General features: G+C 46.9%; 1 protein-coding gene across 1 annotated transcript in view; it reads right to left on the bottom strand.

Moving 5' to 3' along the window:
* Positions 1-714: 714 nt before the first annotated feature.
* The window catches only part of tmem198ab (transmembrane protein 198ab), a 78,472-nt gene continuing 53,682 nt past the window's right edge, over positions 715-25,504 (bottom strand). Inside the window, exons 3-6 of the mRNA XM_078551403.1 lie at positions 17,180-17,415; positions 15,624-16,199; positions 11,320-11,477; positions 715-1,005 (exon numbers count right to left, since the gene is read on the bottom strand). Of these exons, the coding sequence (XP_078407529.1) occupies positions 856-1,005; positions 11,320-11,477; positions 15,624-16,199; positions 17,180-17,342 (1,047 nt within the window). The 5' untranslated portion in view covers positions 17,343-17,415 and the 3' untranslated portion in view covers positions 715-855. The remainder of the gene's footprint in view (positions 1,006-11,319; positions 11,478-15,623; positions 16,200-17,179; positions 17,416-25,504) is intronic.

Here is a 25,504-nt window from a genome sequence, read left to right as displayed (position 1 = left end):
ACGTCCCACTCCCGGAAAAACCAAGAACTGTGATTGTACTCGAAAGAGTTGCAATCTGTGACTGTTGGTAACTCGAAAGAGTTTCCCTTTTGAGTTAGCCAGCGTCGGGGAAGGTGGCGCTGGGTGTCAGAGGCGAACCTCAGACTGAATCGAGCGTCCATTCCCGTCGCAAGCCATCACCCTCCTCTCTCTCGCAGTTTCCTTGCCGAGTGCTTGTCGTCCTTTCCCTTCCAGGGTGCGGAGCGAGGAATAGGGCAGGGTGGTGGTGGGGGGGTGGTTAACAACGGAGTACGGAGGAGAGAGAGAAAGCGACCACACACCCCACACTCCGGACTCACTCCCTCGCTTTGTCTCTCTCTCTCTCTCTCTCTCTCTCTGTGTGCAAGTGTTTTACACTCAATGTCACTTCACTTCTTGCTTTGTTCTGTAAAACATTCCCCATCCGCACTGGATTAGAACTCCGACCTCATCAAGAAAAAAAAACAGAGGAATTTATTCAGCTGTGAGACCAATCGCTGTTCTTCTCAGCTCAGGATGTGTTTAGCCCAGGAACTGGAAAAGGGAGCATTAGTAGGCCTCAAAAAGCCTGCGTAAATTTGCATCTCCTTTTCAGAAAAGTCCAAAGAGAATGTCGACAGGGGAAGAGACAAAATCACAGTCCTCCTTGAGTCATGTCAGATATATATATATATATATATATATTATTTTTTTGTTAATAAAAGGTCCACATCAATTGTGTTTTCACAGCCAAGAGTAATGTGTTATGTTTTCCCCCACACTGCACTCTCTCCTTTCATCTGGCACCGACGGTGAGGATCCTCCTTAATTTTTCTCCTCCTTCTCTTCCGTCTTGCCTCACACGCGGACGGCGGGAGCAGAGGCCGTGAGGGGCACGGTAGAACCGCAATCGTAGTCTACGTCGACCATGGTGTGCCCGCTGGTGCTGAACCCGGCAGAAGTGGATCCTCCCCCTGTCTGACGTTCTCGAAAGTTCTGAATGTAGCTCTGAGGGAAAATAAACAAGAGAAGTGACCAAAAAAAATCAAACAGACAAACGCAAGAGCACAGGAAATAGGAGCAGGAGTGGACCACTCGGCCCATCGAGTCTGCTCCCCCATTCAATACCATCATAGCTGACCTTGGGCTTCAACTCGTTTCCCGCCTGCTCCCCATATCCCTGAGAGACCAAAAATCTGTCCACCCCAAGCCTTCAATATATTCAACGATGGAGCCTCCACAACCCCCTGGGGTAGAGAATTCCAAAGGTTCACAAGTCTTTGAGGGAAGAAATTTCTCCTCACCTCAAGTCCTTGATCGGTCTCTTATCCTGAAACTGATTCTCCAGACAGGGAGACCAAACCCTCAGCGTTAGAAAGAGGAGGATCTTGCATTTTTGTAGCACCTTTCATCGCCAAAGAACATTTCAAAGCACTTTACGGCCAAAGAAGTACTTTTTGTTTGGAAGTGTAATCACTGTTGTAACATAGGAAACACAACAATTTGTGACACTGCATTCCCACAAACAGCAATATGGCTTATGGTGGTGTAGTGTGGACCAGTAATCCAGAGGCCCGGGCTAATGCTCTGGGGACATGGGTTCGAATCCCCACCATGGCAGCTGGTGGAATTTAAATTCAGTTAATAAATCTGGAATTGAAATTTTGTCTTAGTAATGGTGACCATGAAATTATCACCAATTGTTGTAAAGATTCACTAGTGTCCCTTTAGGGAAGGAAATCTGCCATCCTTACCTGGTCTGGCCTACATGTGACTCCAGATCCACATCAATGTGGCTGACTCTTAACTGCCCCTCTGAAATTGCCTAGCAAGCCACTCAGTTCACAGGCAATTAGGGATGGGCAACAAATGCTGGCCTTACCAGTGACACCCACATCCCGTGAACGAATGAAAAATGTGATAAAGAGAGGATCATCTATTTCTGTGATTCTAGTTGAGTGATTGCCCAGGACGCCAGGGAGAACTCTGCTCTTCTTCAAAACAGTGACCATGGGATCTTTTATATCCACTTGAGAGGGCAGACAGGGCCTCAGTATAACATCGCACACAAATGTCAGCACCTCCCACATTGCAGCACTCCCTCAGTATTGCGCTTGGAGCATCAGCTTCAAGTTTTGTGCTCAAATTTCTCGAGTGGGACTTGACCCCAGAACCGTCTGACTCAGAGGTAAGAGTACCGCCCATTGAGCCACAGCTGACACACATACACACACATTGGTGTTATCACACTGTTTTATATATTAATCAAATGAGGAATATCTGCACACGTTCTCCAAGGTGACGTGGTTTTAGGATGTGTCAGCTGCTCGCGTCAGGGTAGCCAAATGTAGTTGGGGCAAATTCCCAGAGGTTTCCATTACAAGACCTCTACCATAGGCATGAAGGGCCGAATGGCCACCATCTGTGCTGTAGCATTCAATGAGTTATCGGTTCGCCCAGTCAAACAGCCATTTTTCCATCATTCTCAACATTTTTACTAACCAATACTTAGAAATATTCAAGGAAAGTGGAAAAATTCAGCTGAGGTTTTTTTTTTCCACATTTATCTTTAATCCCTGGAGACCCCTGAGCATTCCCTGTCTAAATTCAAACAGATTCTTTAAAGGAAATCTTTTATCAGAAATATCTGATAAAATAGCATAGATTAGTTTTCTAGAACACGATGTTGAGAAACCAACAAGAGAACGGGCTAATTTAGGTCTAGCGTTGTAAATAGTTGTTTGGTAGTACAGAACTTGGACATTGCTGAAAGAGAATATTTTTTGTGGAAGCTTTTCATCTTGCACTCATCAGGACAATTCACAAGAATACCAAATGTAAATTGGTAGACGGCTCTACCAATCAGAGTTTACTTGGCAACCAAATCTTCGCTCTCTTCTCAAACAGTATGAATTGTTACATGATCCCGTTACATTTGGTGTTCTTGCGAATTGTCCTGATGAGTGCAAGACATAAAGCTTCAACAAAATACGTCTCTTTTTTTCAACAATCATCTAATACTGAGCAATGTGAAAGGGCTAATTAATAATCTTGTTGTAAAGGAGCCTTTAGGGAAGAGTGACCATAATATGACGGAATCTTACATGAAGTTTGAAAGTGATGTAGTTCAATCCAAAACTAGGGTCTTTAATCATTGTAAAGGAGCCTGTAGGGAAGAGTGACCATAATATGACAGAATTTTACATGAAGTTTGAAAGTGATGTAGTTCAATCCAAAACTAGGGTCTTTAATCTAAACAAAGGAAACTATGAAGGTACGAGGGGCAAGTTGGCTGAGGTAGATTGGGGAACTACATTAAAAGGTATGATGGTAGACAGGCAATGTCTAGCATTTAAAGAATTAGTACATGCTTTGCAACAAATTTACATTCCTTTAAGAACCAGTAGGAAAAGTGATCCAACCATGGCTAACAAGAGAAGTTAAGGATCCTATTAGATCAAAGGAAGAGGCATATAAAGTTGCCCAAAAAAAGCAGTAAGCCTGAGGATTGGCAGCATTTTCAAATTCAACCAAGAAATTGATAAAGAAAGGGAAAACAGAATACTAAAGTAAACTAGCAATGAACATAAAAACAGACTGTAAAAGCTTCTATAGGTATGTAAAAAGGAAAAGGTTAGTAAAGACAAATGTAGGCCCATTACAGGCAGAGAATGGAGAATTCATATTGGGGAATAAGCAAATGGTAGAGAAACTAAACAAATACTTTGTGTCTGTCTTCAGTGAAAGATACAAAGAAACCCCCTGAAATATTGGGGTGGCAAGGGACTAGTGGGGTTGAGGACCTGAAAGAAATTAGTATTAGCAAAGAAGTAGTACTGGAGAATTTAGTGGGGCTGAAATCCCCTGACCTGATGATCTACATCCCAGAGGGTTGAAAGAGGTGGCTGTAGAGATGGTGGATGCATTGGTGATCATCTTCCAAAATTCTATAGACTCTGGAATGGTTCCTGCAGATTGGAAGATAGCAGATGTATACCCAATATTTAAGAAAGGAGGGAGAGAGGAAACAGGGAACAACAGACCTGTTAGCCTGACATCAGTATTGGGGAAAATGCTTGAATATATTTTAAAGGATGTGATAACTGGGCACTTAGAAAATAATGGTAGGACTGGGCAGAGTCAACACGGATTTATGAAAGGGAAATCATGTTTGGCAAACCTGTTGGAGTTTCTTTGAGGATATTACTAGCAGGATAGATAAGGGGGAACCAGTGTGCTGTATTTGAATTTTCAGAAGGCTTTTGATAAGGTCCAGAACAGGAGGTTATAGTAAACAAAACTAGAGCTCATGGGATTGGGAGAAATATACTGGCATGGATTGAGAATTGGTTAATGGACAGAAAACAGGGAGTAGGAACAAATGGGTCAATCTCAGGTTGGCAGGCGGTGACTAGTGGTGGGGTACCACAAGGATCAGTGCTTCAGCCCCAGCTATTCACAATCTATATCAATGATTTGGATGTGGGGACCAAATGTAATATTTCCAAGTTTGCAGATGACACAAAACTAGGTGGGAATGTGAGCTGTGAGGAGGATGATAAGGGGCTTCAAGGAGACTTAGACAAACAAGTGAGTGGGCAAAAACATGGCAGATGGAATATAATGTAGAAAAATGTGAAGTTATCCATTTTGGTAGGAGAAATAGAAATGCAGAGTATTTCTTAAATGGGGAGCGATTCGGAAATATTGATGCCCAAAGAGATGTGGAGTTCTTGTTCATTAGTCACTGAGAGTTAACATGCAGGTACAGCAAGCAATTAGGAAGGCAAATAGTGTGTTAGCCTTTATTTCAAGAGGATTTGAGTACAGGAGTAAGGAAGTCTTGCTGCAGCTGTAAAGAGTGTTGGTGAGACCATACCTGTAGTAGTGTGTGCAGTTTTGATCTCCTTACCTAAGGAAGGATATAGTTGACATAGAGGGAGGGCAATGAAAGCTTACCAGGCCGATCCCTGGGATGGTGGGATTGTTGCATGAGCAGAGATTAAGGAGACTGGGCCTGTATTCTCTAGAGTTTAGAAGAATGAGCGGTGATCTCAATGAAACATACAAAATTCTTACAGGGCTCAACAGGGTGGATGCAGGAAGGATGTTTCCCTTGGCTGGGATAGAGCTGGGCCTAGGACCAGCGGACATGATCTCAGAATAAAAGGAAGGCTATTTAGAGCTGAGCTGAGCAGGAATTTCTTCAGGCAGAGGGTGGTAAATCTTTGGAATTCTCTACCCCAGAGGGATGTGGGGGCTCTGTCAATGAGTATGTTCAAGTCAGAGGTCAATAGGTTTCCAGATACCAATGACAGCAAGGAATATGGATAGTGCGGGAAGATGGTGTTGAGGTAGGAGATCAGCCATGATCCAGTAAAATGGCAGAGCAGGCTTGAGGGGCCGAATAGCCCACTCCTGCTCCTATGTTCCGAAGTAAATGCTGCCTCAGTCCCGGGGAACCCCTGTAAATACTGACACACACTCGGGGACACCCTTGTAAATACTCACACACTCCCCGGGGACCCCCCTGTAAATATTGACTCACACTCGGGGACCCCCCTGTAAATACTGACACACACTCGGGGACCCCCTGTAAATACTGACACACACTCGGGGACACCCCTGTAAAGACTGACACACTCCCCGGGGACCCCCTGTAAATACTGATACACACTTGGGGACACCCCTGTAAATACTGACACACACTCGGGGACACCCCTGTAAAGACTGACACACTCCCCGGGGACCCCCTGTTAATACTGACACACACTCGGGGACCCCCTGTAAATACTGACACACACTCGGGGACATCCCTGTAAAGACTGACACACTCCCCGGGGACCCCCTGTTAATACTGACACACACTTGGGGACCCCCTGTAAATACTGACACACTCCCCGGGGACACCCCTGTAAATACTGACACACTCCCCAGGGGGCCCCCCTGTAAATACTGACACACTCCCTGGGGACTCCCCTGTAAATACTGACACACTCCCCGGGGAGCCCCCTGTAAATACTGACACACTCCCTGGGGACCCCCTGTAAATACTGACACACTCCCCGGGGACACCGCTGTAAATACTGACACACTCCCTGGGGACTCCCCTGTAAATACTGACACACTACCCGGGACCCCCTGTAAATACTGACACACTCCCTGGGGACTCCCCTGTAAATACTGACACACTTCCTGGGGACGCCCCTGTAAATACTGACACACTACCCGGGACCCCCTGTAAATACTGACACACACTCGGGGACACCCCTGTAAATACTGACACACTTCCTGGGGACGCCCCTGTAAATACTGACACACTACCCGGGACCCCCTGTAAATACTGACACACACTCGGGGACACCCCTGTTAATATTGACACACTCCCTAGGACTCCCCTGTAAATACTGACATACTTCCCGGGGACCCGCGTGTAAATGTTTTGACTTTAAATCCTTCTCATTTACTGTTAGTTTGTTGGGAAGTGTCCCAGTGCGGCCTACTGTCAAATGCTGTATCTGAGGGCCCAAGACAGAGGTTAGTAACCCTTCACCATTAACCTGGGATCTCAGGGAATTATAGAGTAACTCCCAGGATAGAAGCTGAGGGAAATTTCACAAGGTGGGGTTTATAGATATATTTAGCATGTGCATCGTCATGGACCTAATCAGTAGCCTTGTCAGCGGCCAGATGGAGTTCTTTACGTCTGCTTTCAACTTTAGTCAGTGGATACTCCTCGACAATGTGAGTCATTGTTTGGACTGCACCACAGCTGCAGCCTGGGTGGCCTTGGCAACCCCACTGATGTTGGGTGGCTGCACGGAGGCCTTGGCTAGGCTGGGAACAGTTTAAAAGGCTCCACTGTCGCTTTAGGAGATCAAAGCTGGTGGACGTGCAGTGGGGCCTACCGTCAGGGAGCGGTTTTTGGTGGGTGTTTTTTTCCTGCTGTCGGGCCTCAGCTGTCACTCCTCAGTGTGACCGGTTTAACCGCATGAGGTGGCGTGAGGGGAGGCTTACTGCTGGTGGGCTGAGGAGGTCCTTGAATAAGGGGCAGGCTTGGGTTGGAGTAGACCTTCTCCAGTAACGCGCCTGTTTCAGTTACCCCCCCCTGATGTAGGGGTTGGGAGGGGGTGGGTGGGGTGCAGTGTTGCTCAGGATTGGGAGCCAGGGGCGGTGAGTTGGCTGAAGAGTACCCGTGATGATGCACATTGTTGAGTTGAGTTGTCCATCGACAAGTTTGGGGTGGGCTATTTGGTACCCTACTGGGGTGCAGTATTCTCCAGTTGAGTGCCTGGTGGGTAGAGCAGAGGTCCTTAGGGGCTTGGCCTGTGATCCCCCTGAGGTCCCAGCCGGTTTACTGAAGAGGTTGTTGGGGGGGCTTTAATTTTTTCTGCAGTATTGAGAGGGAGGGGAGTTAAAACCAAATGGTGCAATTATCATTTTCTTTGAACACTTTCTTTACGAGTTAAGGAAAAATGTTGGAGGTGGGGAAAGAAATGGCCGGGTAACTAACAGTCAAGATTTATCTGATTGGGTAAGGAGGAGGCTGCGCCCATTTCCAGTTGGCTGTGGGAATGGTGATGCGTCTGGAGAACGGACGAATGGCAAGCGTGTGAGGGAGGGCAGATCGCGGCAGCAGGATATGGGATGAGGCCTCCAGGAATACATCCCAACTAGAGTTAGGAACCCCTAGCCTCTTGGGGCAAGACTAACCTCATGTGGAATAATAGCTACCTAACCCCTGAGTAAGTGCTTTAAACATAAATAATCAGGCAAGAGCAGGGTTTAGATGTTAATAAGTCAACAGAAGGTATTTTACTCTTTAACTCAAAACATCTGAGAATGATACAGATTGGAAGGAGGCTATTTGACCCATCGTGTCTGTGCTGCCTCTTTGAAAGGACTATTCAATTAGTCCCACTCTCCTGCTCTTTCCCCACAGCCCTGCAAATCTTTCCTTTACAGGTATTATCCAGTTCACTTTTGAAAGTTATCAGTTAATCTGCAACTCGCACCAACTGGCTGCATGGTAAAAGAACTCTCAGCTCCCCCTCTGCTTCTTAAATCATTTAAACCTTAAAAAAAAAGATTAATTTCCCCTTTGGTGGTTCAAATATCCTCCCATTCGGTCAGGAGCTCCCTGAATACAGCCACGATCTAAAGTCACAGAACTGGAAAAGTCAAAAACAGCCCTGAAAGTGTTTGATGGGACAGTGTTGAGGGAGCTTGGTTTTTTATTCTTTCATGGGATGTGGGTGTCATTGGCAAGGCCAGCATTTGTTGCCCATCCCTAATTGCCCTTGAACTGAGTGGCTTGCTAAGCCATTTCAGGGGGCAGTTAAGAGTCAACCACGTTGCTGTGGGTCTGGAGTCAGATGTAGGCCAGACCAGGTAAGGATGGCAGATTTCCTTCCCTAAATTGGTGAATGGGATAAGTCTTTAAAACAATCGATGATAGTTTCATGGTCACCATTACTGTGATTAGCTTTCAATTCCAAATGTTATCAATTGAATTCTAACTGTCACAGTGGGATTGAAACCCAGGCCCCCAGAGGATCAACCAGGTCCTCTGGATTTCTAGCCCAGTGACATTGCATCTACTCTTTACCTAACCATGTTGTACCTTTCCTGGGAGTGTTTGATGGGGACAGTGTAGAGGGAGCTTTACTCTGTATCTAACCCCGTGCTGTACCTGTCCTGGGAGTGTTTGATGGGGCCAGTGTAGAGGGAGCTTTACTCTGTATCTAACCCCGTGCTGTACCTGCCCTGGCAGTGTTTGATGGGGACAGTGTAGAGGGAGCTTTACTCTGTATTTAACCCCGTGCTGTGCCTGTCCTGGGAGTGTTTGATGGGGACAGTGTAGAGGGAGCTTTACTCTGTAGCTAACCCCGTGCTGTACCTGTCCCGGGAGAGTTTGATGGGGACAGTGTAGAGGGAGCTTTACTCTGTAGCTAACCCCGTGCTGTACCTGTCCTGGGAGTGTTTGATGGGGACAGTGTAGAGGGAGCTTTACGCTGTATCTAACCCCATGCTGTACCTGTCCTGGGAGTGTTTGATGGGGACAGTGCAGAGGGAGTTTACTCTGTATCTAACCCCGTGCTGTACCTGTCCTGGGAGTGTTTAATGGGGACAGTGTAGAGGGAGCTTTACTCTGTATCTAACCCCGTGCTGTACCTGTCCTGGGAGTGTTTAATGGGGACAGTGTAGAGGGAGCTTTACTCTGTATCTAACCCCATGCTGTACCTGTCCTGGGAGTGTTTAATGGGGACAGTGTAGAGGGAGCTTTACTCTGTATCTAACCCCGTGCTGTACCTGTCCTGGGAGTGTTTAATGGGGACAGTGTAGAGGGAGTTTACTCTGTATCTAACCCCGTGCTGTACCTGTCCTGGGATTGTTTGATGGGGACAGTGTAGAGGGAGCTTTACTCTGTATCTAACCCCATGCTGTACCTGTCCTGGGAGTGTTTGATGGGGACAGTGTGTTCCTGTAACATCTCAAAATGATGAACACAAAACCTGTCGCACATCCATCCCAGGAAGGGAGGGGAGAGATAAATGAAGAAGTGGAAATCCTTGCCAGGATTTTCATGAAGTCGTGGAGACTCGGCAGCACTTCCAAAATGGCAGGTGGACCCCACATCCAGGTGTCCTGCCCCCATTCTCAACAGAGCTGAGTTTCTCAGGTAGGGGAAAGGGGGCGGGGCAGGACTCACACAAGAGGGAATCTCGAACTAAGAAGACCAGCTGAATTCAGTGCTGATTTCCAACAGACCACATTTCCACAATAGCAGGAGCCTTAACCCACAGTGTGGGTGGCATGAATCTTTAGAGTAAATGTAAATACTTTCAAAGGGGGGGATAAGGTCTGTATAAGAGTCATGATGTGAAGTTAGTTAAATTCCCAGCACTTTAATTATTAAAAATAGGCAACCTGTGTCTAGCGAGGGGTTACAAGAAATCAAGCGGTAATGTTATTGAAATCCTCAGCCCTTTAGAAAAGAACAAAGTCAGCTGCCTGTGCTAGTGAGAGATAACAAAAATCTTGGCTATAAGTTACAGTTGTTGACAATACCCCAAGGGCTATCATTATGTCATTATTAATGCTTGCCTGCTTTCCACAACCAATAATTATCCCAGCAGAAGGTCCTAAGTGCAGTTTGATTGAAAACTCAAAGGGGTTATCAAAGGGTTAGCTGCCTTTGATGTGGGATTATGTATACAACTCTGTTTTTTCAGGGATCAAGTACTTGAGGGGAGTTAAAAATTTGAATGGGCTTTCATGAATGGGTGTGCTTTTTTTATCATAATGAAGGCTGAAATAGATATTTAGAACTTTATTTTGATTCATCGCAGCATGGCTCCTGAGGTCTGCCCAAGGTGGAGACTGGGGGCAAGTTGGTGTGGAGAGTGTAAGGGAAAAGGATGGTGGGTGGGTTTGTATGAATTGGCATTAAAGTGACATTGGGAGCTATAAGGGGACATGGAAGTGGGGAAGGGGGCATGAGTTGGCTTGGATGGCTTGAGGGGCCATCGGGGTCGGTGGAGGACATGAGTTGGCTTGGATGGGGCACAGGGAGTGCACGGGGATAGGGTGCCATAGGGAGTAGCTGCCCCTGAGGCTACCCGCAATCTGTATCTGGGGGCGGTGATACCTGCCCCCATGGAATGAAGACACTCTCATTCTGGGGAGTTTCTCCTTAAGGGGGGCACAGTGAGCCTTCAAATTTACCGCCTTGAGGGTGAAAATCTGGGCCCTAAAGTGATGGCTAATGACAGATGAAGGAGGACAGCTCGGACAGGGTATACTGTTACCCTTGGTTACTTTTAGCGAGTTGAATCAACAAGCTACAACAACAACTTATATTTATATGGCGACTTTAACTTAACAAAATGTCACAAGACGCTTCACAGGGGAAGATGAAGTATGACACTGAGCCACATAAAGAGATTTTTAGGTCAAATGATCGAAAGCTTGGTCAAAGAGGTCGGTTTTAAGGAGTGTCTTAAAGGAGGTAGAGAGGCAAAGAGTTTTAAGGAGGGAATTGCAGAGCTTCAGGGTCCAGGCAGCTGAAGGCACAGCCGCCTATGGTGGAGCGATTAAAATCAGGGATGGTCAAGAGGCCGGAATTAAAGGAGTGCAGAGATCTCGGAGCAATGTGAGGCTGGAGGAGGTTAAGGAGATAGGGATGGGCAAGGCCATGGAGGAACTTGAAAACAAGGAGAAGAATTTTAAAATCAAGATGGAGCCCCAATGTAGTCAGCAAGCACAGGGGGTGATGGATGAACAGGACTTTGTGGCGATAGATCAGGAATGGTGACTCACCGGAGAGAGCACGTCTCCATCATAGCGCCGTACTGGGTTGGGCTTTCTCCGGTACGCAGGCTCCTGGTATTTCTTGTGATGCTTCCTCCTCTTCTTCTTGGTCTCCTTCTGTCGTATTCGCATCAGCTGAACCCGCCTCTGTCTCCTGCTGATAATTACTGGGGGGTGCCGGGGTGGGGTAGAGGGTAGGGGAGGGGGAAACACACAAATGGGGGTCAATCAGACTTGCTTTCTTGCCGACACACTTAGGCATTTGCTGAGGCCACCATTTCGTCCCACACTACACACATCAGGATGGACCAGAGTCTAAATTTTTCACAAGGATTTTCCCCCCACCCCCAACCCTCTCCCTATGAGAATGGTTAAAGGATGGCGATTGGACATTGAGTTTCTGGAACTTTTCATTTTTTTTGATTGACAATGTGTGCAACTTTCTTTTAATTCTTTTACAGGATGTGGGCATCACTGGCAAGGCCAGCATTTGTTGCCCATCCCTAATTGCCCTTGCTAGGCCATTTCAGGGGGCAGATAAGAGTCAACCACATTTGCTGTGGGTCTGGACTCACATGTAGGCCAGACCAGGTAAGGATGGCAGGTTTCCTTCCCTGAAGGACATTAGTGAACCAGATAGGTTTAAACAATCAATGATAGTTGTCATGGTGACTATTACTGAGACCAGCTTTATATTCCAGATTTTATTTGACCTAAAATTGAACTTAAGTTCCACCAACTGTCATGGTGGGATTTGAACCCATGTCCACACAGCGTTAGCCTTCAGATATTGCCACTTCACCACTCTCGCCCAACGTGATAACGGTCAGTTAATCTATTTCTCAGTGATGTTGACTGAACCAAACCAAACCATCAAAGGCCCCTCATTAGACCCCTTCAGTCTGTACCGAGGTGACTCCCCTCAGCTGCGGGGGTGGGGGGGTGGGGAAGGAGGGCGGGGCAGGGCACGGTTGTGGGATGCCACAGAAACAGAAGGTTTACTTTTTTAAGTCCACAACCTCAATATGTCCCCAAGTGCTTCACGGCCAATCAGCTGGTTTTCAGCTGTTGTAATGGCAGAAGAGAGAGGGATCATTTGTGCACAGCAAGATCACACAAGTAGCACCCGTCACAATGAGCAGATGACCTGTTTCTCAGCGATATTGATCGAGGGACCCCTGGGTGGGCTGCCCTGCCCTCCTGCGACTGAATCTGTTTTACATCCACCCGAAGAGGGCAGACACTGGGTAACCAACTGCACCCTATTTTTAAGGATTGTCCCGAATTTTGATGAAGGGGGGGTGCCTTTTGACACTTATTTCTTAGGACAGCATGCGGGAGACTGACCCTGGGAGTCTTCAGGGTGAGTTTGAGTGACTCGAGGGGGACTGGAATTGAGTGAGCTGGCCAACAGAGAGAGATGGTGTGGTTGTGACTCAACGAGATAAGTTGTAAATTTTGGATGATTTTAAAGCCCATCCTCCCCAAACCACCTCTCACGGTGAAACCCACCCCCCTGCCATTTTCATGGTCACCAGCCCCTCGCACCCCCTTCCCCGCACCACCCCCCCCCCACACCCTCCACCAAATGTCCCTTATTTTATTTCACAAGAATTGGTCACCCTGGGCAGACCTTGGTTTAAAGTCTCACCCAAAAGGTGTCACATTCGACAGTGTCAGTGCGTGCTCTGTGGCCAATCAAAGGTGTCACATGTGTCCCATCATTCTACCATGAAGCATTTCCCTAGAGTGAGTTTATGCTGACAGCTGTGCTGAGTGGGTAGCATTCTCACCTCTGAGTCAGAGGGGGGTGGGTTCTTATTTTTTATTCTCCCATGGGATGTGGGTGTCGCTGGCAAAAATTCCCTTCAACTGCGTGTCTTGCTAGACCATTTCAGAGGGGCAGTGAAGAGACAGCCACATGGCTGTGGGTCTGGAGTCACATGTCAGGTCAGGCCAGACCAGGTAAGGACGGCAGATTTCCTTCCCTGAAGGGCACTAGTGAACCAGATGGGTTTTTATGACACTCGAAGATAGTTGTCATGGTCACCAATCACTGAGACTAGCTTTCAACTCAATATTTTTTTTTAAAGTTATTCATCAAAGTTAAGTCCCATCAGTTGCAGGGCTGGGATTTGAACCCTGTCCCACAGCCCGACATTGGTGTTTTCTTGCCAACCGTCCTGATGAGTGAAAGACAAAAAAGCTTCAACAAAAAATATCTCTTCTTTCAGCAACATTGCTGTTTGTGGGATCTTGCTGTGCGCCTTTCCTACATTACAATACTGACTGCGCTTTGAAAGTACTTCATTGGCCGTAAAGCTCATTGTGACAGCCTGGGGCCGTGAAAGGTGCTATTGAAATGCACGTCATCCACTCTGGACGTGTGGACGTTGCAATTTAAAATGGCAAAAAATTGCCAGGGTGTGTGTGACGACAGCGATTAAACTTCTGCAGACGTCAAATGCATAGTTGGTAATAATTTTAATGTATTATAGATATTTTATGATTTATATTCCCTTGTTTCATGTATCAGGGAGAGTTTTTTCTGCAAGGAAGTGACAGCTGAAGTGAATTCTTCTGTTTTATTATCCAGTGTCAGCTAAGGTGTAGGGTTTGTGTTACTATGTAATATATCAGCTCGATCTGAAGGGGAAAGGGCTGAACCACTGCAAAATGTCTGGATGCCAGGACATTTGCTCTGTCCAGAAATCACTTGCACTCACATTTTTCCCCAATCTTTCACAGATTCAAGATTCACATCTTCCAGATCAGGCTCTTGACACTAAAGCCTCCCCACGGCCCCAGTTCAACATTAACATTCAACGGGATCACCATCGTTGAATCTCCCACCATCAACACCACCACTGACCTGAAACTGAACTGGACCAGACATATAAATGCTGTGGCTACAAGAGCATGTCTGAGGCTGGGAATTCTGAGATCAGAGGCTGGGAATTCTGAGATCAGAGGCTGGGAATTCTGCGGTGAGTAACTCACTTCCTGGCTCCCCAAAGCCTGAGCACCATCCACAAGGGAGAGGTCAGGAGTGTGATGGAACACGCCCCACTTGCCTGGATGAGTGCAGCTCCCACAATACTTTGCTCATAAGAGGGTACAAAAGCAGGATAGTTTTTTTTAAAGGTATAAAAATTGTAAATGTTGATGCTAAGAGGCACTCGGGTGTGCTCAGACAAGGAACACATGAAGTTAGCAATGCAGGAACAGCAAGCAAAAGGCATGTTGGCCTTTATTGTAGCTGAGGTGGAGTACAAGAACATAGAAGTCTTTCCACAATTGCATAGGACTTTGGTGTGACCACACCTGCGCTACTGTGTGCAACCCTGATCTCCATATTTTAGGAAGGATACACTTGCACTGGAGGCAGTACAGCAAAGGTTCACTAAATTGGTCTCTGGGATCAGAGGGGGTTGACCTGTGAATGAGATGCTGAATAAATTGGGTCTATATTCTCTGGAGTTTCGAAGAATGATCGAATTGAAACATACAAGGTTCTGAAGGGGGTTTGATAGGGTAGACGCTGAGAGGTTGTTTCCCCTGGCTGGGGAATCTAGAACACGGGGGCACAGTCTCAGGATAAGGGGCCGATCACTTAGGACTGGGATGAGGAGAAACTTCTTCACTCAAAGGGTTGTGAATCTTTGGAATTCTCTACCCCAGAGGGTTGCAGATGCTCCATCGCTGAATACATTTAAGCCTGAGATAGACTTTTGGTCTATCAGGAAATCAAGAGATAAGGGGAGCAGGCAGGAAAGTGGAGTTGAAGTCAAAAGATCAGCCATGATCATATTGAACGGTGGATCAGACTCGATGGGCCATATGGTCTACTCCTGCTTCTATTTCTTATGTTCTTAACTCTCAAGAAGCTCGACACCATCCAGGATAAAGCAGGTCGCTTGATTGGCACCCCATCCACTCTCTTAAACAGTCATCCCTCCACCACCAGCGTACAGTGGCAGCAGAGTGTACTATCTACAAGATGCACTGCAGCAACTCACCACGGTTCCCTGAAAGCATTCCTGTTCGTATTTGTAATGTTTTTATTACATTGTTCAGTATAGTTTCTTGGTCATTTTCAGTGATTTTAAAATCAGGTTACAGGCAGATTGAGCACCATTATTAAAGATGCTTATTTTTGCTCATTAAATCCTTGCATTAATAAGGTTATTGTGTGTCAGTACATCAAGGAATACTTCTTAAAACTCCTCGCCCAGCACCACCGTCACAATTTCTTCGCTGCCTAGCTCAGCCAGTTTCTATAGGCCCGTTACCCTCCCTGGTTATGGACCTACCTTCTGTGTGTGAGTAACCTTCCGCTGTGACTTTGAACTGTACCAGGACACCAAGGGCAGTGAGCACGGGCCAGACACCTAAGATGACCCAGCTGTACCAGCACACGGGCTGCATGGGAGCCACCTTGATCCTCTCATAGATGTACTGCACCAACAAGAAGAGCTCGATGAAGTAATCCACCGTCACGGTGATGACAGCGCTCCCAAAGACGGCGGTGGACAGCACGGTGAAGAAGCGCTGCCACTGCAGGGTCAGTACTGCAAAGAACATTCCGGCGCCCAGCAGCAGGCCGATGGGGACCCAGACGGTGCGGGGGTGGTAGAACTGCTCCAGCACCACCAGGGTGGCCACGGCGGCCAGGAGGCCGAGCAGTAGGCCCACCATGAAGAGCCCGACGCTGCGCACCAGCATGGTGACCAGGCCGCAGAGGATACCAATGCCCAGTCCGATTCCCACACTGGCCTCCATGCTCAGCTGTGTGTCCAGGACCCTCTCCTTGTAGCACAACATGAAGATGACGATAGAACCAAACATCAGGCCTGTCAGGAACATGATGGCTTTGAAACAGCGGTAGCCTGAAACGTAAGGAGAGATAATAACAATCAGCCAATTCTTTCTGTGTTAATAAGACAGCGTGCTAACCACTTTCTCTGTGGTGACGTTTATGTAGGTAGCGCCTACGCTCGTCACCTCAGAGACAGAAGGTGGTGGGGTTCAAGCCCCGCTCTAGAGACTTGAGCACAAAATCTAGGTTGACGCTCGCCTTTACAGTGCTGAGGGAGTGCTGCACTGCCTGAGGTGCCGTTGTTCAGATGAGACGTTAAACTGAGGCCCCACCTGCCCACTCAGGTGAATGCAAAAGATCCCATGGTCACTAAATGACAAAGAGTTCTCCCTGGTGTCACCACCAATCAACATCATTGAAAAGACAGCTGATTTGGACGGAATCACTTTGCTATTTGTGGGAGCTTGCTGTGCGCAAATTGGCGGCTGCATTGCCTGCATTACAATAGTGGCTACACTTCAAAAAAAGCACTCCTTTGGTTGTGAAGAGCTTTGGCACGTCCTGAGGTCATGAAAGGTGCTATAGAAATGCAAGTTTTTCTTTTTGTCTGAGAGAATTCCACGTCATGAATTGTCCCCTCATTCTTGGTGATGGTCTTACTATAATTGTGGACTTTCCGACTATTGGGATCAACTTTCTCAGGTTTACCAAAGCCCATCGTAATTTTCAACATGTGGTGGAACAGCTTTGGGAAACACCAGGGTTGCCATAGCAACCATGAAGCAAACCCACCATGACGCTATACACCAACATGGCCACCAGGCCACAGAGGACACCAATGTCTGGTTCAAGGTATGGCTCATCGCCACCTTCTCAAGCACAATTAGAGATGGGCAACAAACGCTGGCCCTGCCAGCAACGCTCACATCCCATTAAATAAATAACCTTCCAATGGTCACTCCGCTCATTCCAGGGAGGTGGAACAGGTACCAATGAAATAATCCTCAAGTCACTACCCACTCCCCCCCAACCCCGATGCCATTCACTTACCAAAGAAGCAGTAAATGATCCCAAAGAGGCAACACATGGCACAGACCACAGAGGGTACAATGTCATACTTCCGATCGATCGCCTGTTCGCAGTTGTGGACTGCATCTTGACCCGTGCCATGAGTCAAGAGTTTAAAGTGCAAAGTTCGAAGTGTCGAGGTCATGGCTTTGTGAGTCCGTAGCAGCAGCCAGTCAGAGTAGAGGTCAAAGGGCAGCTTCCATTCAACGTCAGAGAAGCTGAGAAAAAAACAGAAGATGTCACACAAGGAATATTGACACATATAGTCAGAGGAAATGGTGGTAATGTCTTTGAGCTAGTAATCCAGCGGCCCAGGCAAGCACTCTGGGGATATGGATTCAATTCCCACCATGGCCGCTGGTGGAATTTAAATTCAATTAATAAATCTGGAAATAAAACTAGTCTCAGTAATGGTGACCGTGAAACTATCATTGATTGTTGTAAAATCCCATCTGGTTCACTAATGTTCTTTTAGGGAAGGAAATCTGCCATCCTTAGCTGGTATGGCCTACATGTGACTCCAGACCCACAGCAAATGTGGTTGACCCTTAACTGCCCCTCTGAAATGGCCGAGCAAGCCACTCAGCTCAAGGGCAATTAAAGATGGGCAACAAATGCTGGCCTTGCCAGTGACACCCACGTCCCGGGAAAGAATAAAAAGAAAAGCATGGAGAGATAGAGAAACAAGCTGGACCCCTTTGGCATCTCGGCACTCCTCCAAATCTAGCCCCTTGCGCATCTCCAATTTTAATCACTCCACCTTTGGCGGCCGTGCCTTCAGCTGCCTGGGCCCTAAACTCAGGAATTCCCTCCCTAAACCTCCCCACCTCTCTAACTCCCTCTCCTCCTTTACGACGCTCCTTAAAATCTCCCTCTTTGTCTGAGCATTTGGTCACCTGTCCTAATATCTCCTTTTGTGGTTCAATCTCAAATTTTGTTTGATAATGCTCCTGTGAGGCATCTTGGGGTGATTTAGTACGTTAATGACGCTATATAGATAAAAATTGCTGTTGCTGTGTATTCACCGATGGACAATACAGAGAAACGGATGATGTCTCACGAGGGGACGATAACTATGTCCAATTCTGGCCACTTGAGCATCCCCAATATCCTTTGCTCTGCCATTGGCAGCTGTGCCTTCAGCTGCCTGGGTCCCAAGTTCTGGAATTCCCTCCCTAAGCCTCTCCTCCTCTCTATCTCTCTCTCATCCTTCATGATAGTCCTTAAAGATGACCTCTTTGACTGACCCTCGGGTCACCTGTCCTGAGACCTCCTTACATGGCTCATTTTCAAATATTGCTTCTACATTAAAGATGCTGCTATGGGAATGAATGTATAAAATGATGAGGGCTTTTGCTAGATTAGGGGAAACCCTTTCCCATGTCAGAAGGGTTGGTAACCAGAGGACACAGATTTAAGGTAATTGGAAGAGGAAGTAGAGGCCACATGAGGAGAAATCTTTTGAACAGAGCGAGTTGTTGTGATCTGGAAGGCGCTGTCTGAAAGGGCGATGGAAGCAGATTCAATAGGAACTGTCAAAAGGGAATTGGATAAGTACCTGTAGGGGAGAAATCTGCTGGGCTATGGGGAAAGAGCAGGAGAGTGGGACTAATTGGAAAGCTCTTCCAAAGAGCCGGCACAGGCATGATGGGCTGAATGGTCGCCTTCTGTGGTGTAGGATTTTATAACTCAGTTTCCTCAATGGCTTTGGCCAGGATGAGGATAGGGGAGGTCACTAGGAGTGAGCACTCACCTGCTCAAGGTCACTAGGAGTGAGCACTCACCTGCTTGAGGTCACTAGGAGTAAGCACTCACCTGCTCGATGTGTAAGCTGGTTGGCAGCCTTCCCCGTGTTATTGCGTGGACGATGTCGGCTCTGAACATTCTACTGGCAGGGCCTGCACTGAGGTGTGTCCAGGAGACGTCCCTGCCCTCCCCACTCTCAGTTTTCTCATTTGAAAGTCAGTGGCATGGACAGTTGACTTGCACGTGTGAAGATCAAATCCTGCTGACCTGTCCGAGACGGCTCGGAAACAATATCCCCTAGAAAATAAAATCACGTCTTTAGTACACAGCAGAAACCGGCAAATGTGATTTCTTCAAACTTTGCTAAACGCTGGTGGGGGGGAGAATGGGGAGCAGTGTGTGGGGTGGGGTGGGGTGGTGGGAGAATGAGAGATGGGGGGGGTGGTTTCAAGTGAGCAGGTAGTAATTTTACCAGCCTGTGCCATGTGTTGTGCCACAATATCTGACTCCATCACCAGCTTGTAGGATTCTCCCTTAACCTCTCACGTGCTTGTTACACCTGCAATTTGCTGTGACTTGGACTCTGTATCTAACCCCGTGCTGTACCTGTCCTGGGAGAGTTTGGTGGGGACAGGGTAAAGGGAGCTTTACGCTGTATCTGTATCTGTATCCAGTGCAGCTACAACACTGGCATCTACCCGGGTACATGGAAAATTGCCCATGTATATCCTGTACACAAAAAGCAGGACAAATCCAACCCGGCCAATCAGTCTACACTTGATCATCAGTAAAGTAATGGAAGGGGTCATCAACAGCACTATCAAGCAGCACTTGCTTAGCAATAACCTGCTCACTGATGCTCAGTTTGGGTTCCGCCAGGGCCACTCAGCTCCTGACCTCAATACAGCCTTGGTTCATACATGGACAAAAGAGCTGAACTCCTGAGGTGAGGTGAGAGTGACTGCCCTTAACATCAAGGCTGCATTTGACTGAGTGTGGCACCAAGGAGCCCTAGAAAAACTGGAGTCAATGTGAATGAGGGGGGAAACTCTTCACTGGTTGGAGTCATACCTAGCACAAAGGAAGATGGTTGTGTTTGTTGGAGGTCAGTCACCTCAGCTCCAGGAAATCTCTGCAGGAGTTCCTCAGGGTAGTGTCCTAGGCCCAACCATCTTCAGCTGCTTCATCAATGAGCTTCCTTCCATCATAAGGTCAGAAGTGGGGATGTTCGCTGATGATTGCACAATGTTCAGCACCATTCGCGACTCCTCAGATCCATGTTCAAATGCAGCAAGACCTGGACAATATCCAGGCTTGGGCTGACAAGTGGTAAGTAACATTTACACCACACAAGTGCCAGGCAATGACCATCTTCGACAAGAGAGAATCTAACCATCGCTCCTTGAAATTCAATGGCATTACCATCACTGAATCCCCCACTATCAACATCCTGGGTTTACCATTGACCAGAAACTGAACTGGACCAGCCATATAAATACTGTGGCTACAAGAGCAGGTCAGTGGCTGGGAATCCTGCAGTAAGTAACTCACCTTCTGACTCCCCAAAGCCTGTCCACCATCTACAAGGCACAAGTCAGGAGTGTGATGGAATACTCCCCACTTGCCTGGATGTGTGCAGCTCCCACAACACTCAAAAAGCTTGACACCGTCCAGGACAAAGCAGCCCGCTTGATTGGCACCCTATCCACAAACATTCACTCCCTCCACCACCGACACACAGTAGCAGCAGTGTGTACCATCTACAAGATGCACTGCAGGAATTCACCAAGGCTCCTTAGACAGCACCTTCCAAACCCAAGACCACTACCATCTAGGAGGACAAGGGCAGCAGATAGATGGGAACACCACCACCTGGAAGTTTCCCTCCAAGTCACTCACCATCCTGACCTGGAAATATATCGCCGTTCCTTCACTGTCGCTGGGTCAATATCCCGGAACCCCCTCCCTAACAGCACTGTGGGTATACCCACACCACATGGACTGCAGCAGTTCAAGAAGGCAGCTCACCACCACCTTCTCAAGGGAAACTAGGGATGGGCAATAAATGCTGGCCCAGCCAGCGAAGCCCACATCCCAGGAGAATGAATTAAAAAAAATCTAACTCCATGCTGTAGCTGCCCTGGAAGAGTTTGATTGGGGCTGTGTAGTGGGAGCTTTATGCTGCACCTTGCCCATCATATGTTCTGGGTGTTAAACCTAGGTGTTCTAAGGTGTGTTACTACCCCATTCCCACCTTTGGATGAGCACAGGGCCATCTCAATGTGGCGCTCACCTGCCCAGTGAAGTTTGTGAAACACGGCCTCAAGGACCCTCACACGTTTAAACTTCCAACTTCAAAAGCAGCAATTACCAATTCTGGAACTCCTTTTTAAAAAGCCAACATTGACTATTTTCTGGCAAATGATGTGAGATCGCAGGTTCCCACTGATTAGATCTGTTCCCGCTCTGTAATTAATTCAGTCCGCAAAGTGTAAGAACCCAACACTTGGGAAATCATCAATTTGTAAAAATTTGCATATATTTGCGTAGGTTAATTAGGCATGATATTTATCAAATGAGGGCATTATGATGAAATGAGAGGAGATTTGTTCCTTTCCGTTGGAGCCATGTTGCTTCCCCTCGGGAAAATCTCTCGGAATTCTGTCGTTAAAAAAAGTAACTATTTAATGCCTCCCATCTTTGAAGAGGAAGTGATTTGCATTTGCATTGCATGGGCCTCTCAAAGCTCCTTGCAATCACTGTCATTGAACAGATGAATGTGGCGGCCATTTTGCACACGGCAAGATCGAGTGAAGAATAATCATCTGGCTGGCCAGTGGTCTGATGTTGGGAACTGTTTTCACTGTCTCAATGCAAGAAACAAATGGATAATGGACGACATGGAGAGGAGATTTACAATGGGGCCAGGGATGAGGGGCTTCAGTCATGTCGAGAGACTGGAGAAGCTGGGGTTGTTCTCTTTAAAGCAGAGAAGGTTAAGGGGAGATTTGATCGAGGCGTTCAAAATCCAGATAGAGTAGATAATGAGCTACTGCTTCCAGTGGGAGAAGGAGTGATAAACAGAGGACACAGATTGATAGTAATTGGTACCTTAACCAAAGGTGATATCATGAAATAAAATGGCCTTCTTCGAATACTGTCCCGTTGCCTTTAACACTGCCAAAGGAACAGGTGGGGACATCTCTAATTGCCCTTGAACTGGATTGCTAGGCCATTTCAGAGGGCAGTTAAGAGTCAACCACACTGCATTACAGGCAGGCCAGACCGGTTAAGGACAGCAAATTTCCTTCCCCAAGCGACATTAGTGAATCCTTCAGGATGACTTTCAACTCTGATGAAGGGTCGTCATGACCCGAAATGTTAACTCTGTTTCTCTCTCCACCGATGCTGTCTGACCTGTTGAGTATTTCCACCATTTTCTGATTTTATTTCATGGTATCACCTTTGGTTACTATCAATCTGTGTCCTCTGTTTATCACTCCTTCTCCCACTGGAAGCAGTAGCTCATTATCTACTCTATCTGGATTTTGAACGCCTCGATCAAATCTCCCCTTAACCTTCTCTGCTCTAAAGAGAACAATCCCAGCTTCTCCAGTCTCTCCACATGACTGAAGCCCCTCATCCCTGGCCCTATTTTAAATCTCCTCCCCATGTTGTCCATTATCCATTTGTTTCCTGCATTAAAACAGTGAAAACAGTTCAAAAGTTCTTCACTGGCTGTAGAGCACTTTGAGACATCCAATGGTTATTAAAAACGCTACAAAAATGCAAACCTTTCTTTTTTTCCCTTTCTCTTAAATAAGCAATTGACCCTGTAACACACCTACTTGGGGAAAAGTCAATGTCTGGAGGTTGCCATGGAAACTGATATCCTCTGGGTCTTTATGAGAGGTTAACCTTGTGTTCTACATTAGCTGCCACTAGAATCTCTCCTCCTGCCTCCCCAAAGCCTGTCCACCATCTACAAGGCACAAGTCAGGAGTGTGATGGAATATTCTCCACTTGCCTGGATGAGTGCAGCTCCCACAACACTCAAGAAGCTTGACACCGTCCAGGACAAAGCAGCCCCGCCTGATTGGCACCCCATCCACCACCTTAAACATTCACTCCCCCCACCACCAACGCACAGTAGCAGCAGTGTGTACCAGCTCGAGATGCACTGCAGGAACTCACCAAGGCTCTTTCGTCATCAGGGGGGTTAAGGAAATGGCAGGTAGGTGGGATTGAGGGATGTGGGGAGAAGGTGAGTAGGTGAGATTGAAGGATCAGGGTAGAAGGTGGATAGGTGGGATTGAGGGATATGGGGAGAGAGGGGGAGGTGGGATTGAGGGATATGGGGAGAAGGTAGATAGGTGAGATTGAAGGATCAAGGAAGAAGGTGGATAAGTGGGATTGAGGGATATGGGAAGATGGTGGGTAGGTGAGATTGAGGAATATGAGGAGAAGGGGGTAGCTGGGATTGAGTCATACAGTCACAGTGTCATAGAGTTATACAGCACAGAAACAGGCCCTTTGGCCCATTGTGTCCATGCTGACCATCAAGCACCTATCTATTCTAGTCCCATTTTCCAGCACTTGGCCCGTAGCCCTGTATGCTGTGGTGTTTCAAGTGCTCATCTAAATACATATTAAATGTTGTGAGGGTTCCTGCCTCTACCACCCCCTCAGGCAGATTCCAACCACCCTCTGGGTGAAAAAAGTTTTCATCAAATCACTTCTAAACCTTCTGCCCCTACCTTAAATCGATGCCCCTGGTTATTGACACCTCCACTAAGGGGAAAAGTTTCTTCCTGTCTACCCTATTTATGCCCCTCATAATTTTGTATACCTCTATCAGTCCCCCCCTCAGCCTTCTCTGCTCTAAAGAAAACAATCCTAAGGGTTGAAGGATAAGGGAAGATGGTTAGGTGGGATTGAGGGATATGGGGAGAAGTGGGATACGTGGGACTGAGGGATACAGGCTGAAAGGGGGTAGGTGGGATTTGAGGGATATGGGGAGAAGAGGGTAGGTGGAATTCAGTATTAGGAGGAGAAAATGGGTATGTGGGGTTAGAAGTTATGGGGAGGATTGAAGGATATTTACGGCCCATCCACCACCTTAAACATTCAAAACCTCTACCAACAATGCACAGTAGCAGCACTGTGTACTGTACACAAGAGGCACTGCAGAAACTCACCAAGTGTCCTTCGACCGTACCTTCCAAACTCGCAATTTCTACCACCTAGGAGGACAAGGGCAGCAGATACATGGGAGCACCACCACCTGCAAGTTCCCCTCTAAGCCACACACCATCCTGACTTGGAAATATATCGCCGTTCCTTCACTGTCGCTGGGTCAAAATCCTGGAACTCCTTTCCTAACAGCACTGTGGGTATACCTACACCACAGGGACTGCAGCGGTTGAAGAAGGCAGCTCACCACCACCTTCTCAAGGGCAATTAAATCTGCATCATAAATGATACAGAACCTGCACTAATTACAGGGATGTTAATGTAAAAAGACATCATTTAGTCTGCAATTTTTTTCTATATCTGGGCAATCCTTTTAATTCAGAACTTTGTGGCTTCTTTGTGGAGTCTTATTCTATTTGCTAATTGCTTTTTCATTCCTATATCTTCTGTCTTCCCATCTATTTACAGGACAGCATCCACCTTCTCAAGGGCAACGAGAGATGGATAATACATATGGCCTTGTCAGTGACACCCACATCCCAGGATTGAATAAAAAAATGAGGAAAAGGTGGGTCAGTCGGATATATAGGAAGCAGATTAATGAGCTCAATTGTCTGATCCAGTTTTATAATCCCCTAATGGATAAATCATTATCACAGTTCTCAGATTATTGGCCCTCTGGTCTTTAAACAGTGACATTAACTTGGTAACTTTGCAATAGTGAAAAGGGGATTTTTAAAAAAATTCTTTCATGGGATGTGGGCGTCACTGGCTGGGCCAGCATTTGTTGCCCATCTCTAATTGCCCTTGAACTGAGTGGCTTGCTAGGCCATTTCAGAGGGTAGTTTTAAAGGCCAACCACACTGCTGTGAATCTGGAGTCACATGTAGGCCAGACCAGGTAAGGATGGCAGATTTCCTTCCTTCCCTAAAGGGTATTAGTGAACCAGATGGGTTTTTACAACAATCGATGATAGTTGTCATGGTCACCCCAAGAATGATTTTAATTTGGATGTATTCTTTGGCTCTGGGGCTTCTCTAATGGCTTTCACTTTTTCTTCAACTGGATGTAGACCTTGTGACCTAGGGAAATTACCTCTTTCGCCTGGAATGTGCACCTTTCCTTTATCAATCTCACTCCAACCTGTGAAAAACATTTTAAAACTTCTTCCAAGTTCATTAAATGTTTCTTTTCAATGAGTCGAGTCACGAGAATGTCATCCAAATAAACTACAACGTGGGGCAGCCCCTGTAATAAACTTTCCATGGTTCTTTGGAATATGGCGCAAGCTAAAGATACACCAAAAGGTAAATGGGTGTATTGGTACAATCCCTCGCGTGTATTTACAGTGACGAACATCCAGGATGC

Source organism: Cetorhinus maximus, chromosome 11 (genome assembly GCF_964194155.1).
Source record: "Cetorhinus maximus chromosome 11, sCetMax3.hap1.1, whole genome shotgun sequence".
Taxonomy (NCBI): domain Eukaryota; kingdom Metazoa; phylum Chordata; class Chondrichthyes; order Lamniformes; family Cetorhinidae; genus Cetorhinus; species Cetorhinus maximus.
The sequence above is the reverse complement of the archived record's forward strand: the minus strand, read 5'-3'. Positions and strand labels throughout refer to the sequence as shown.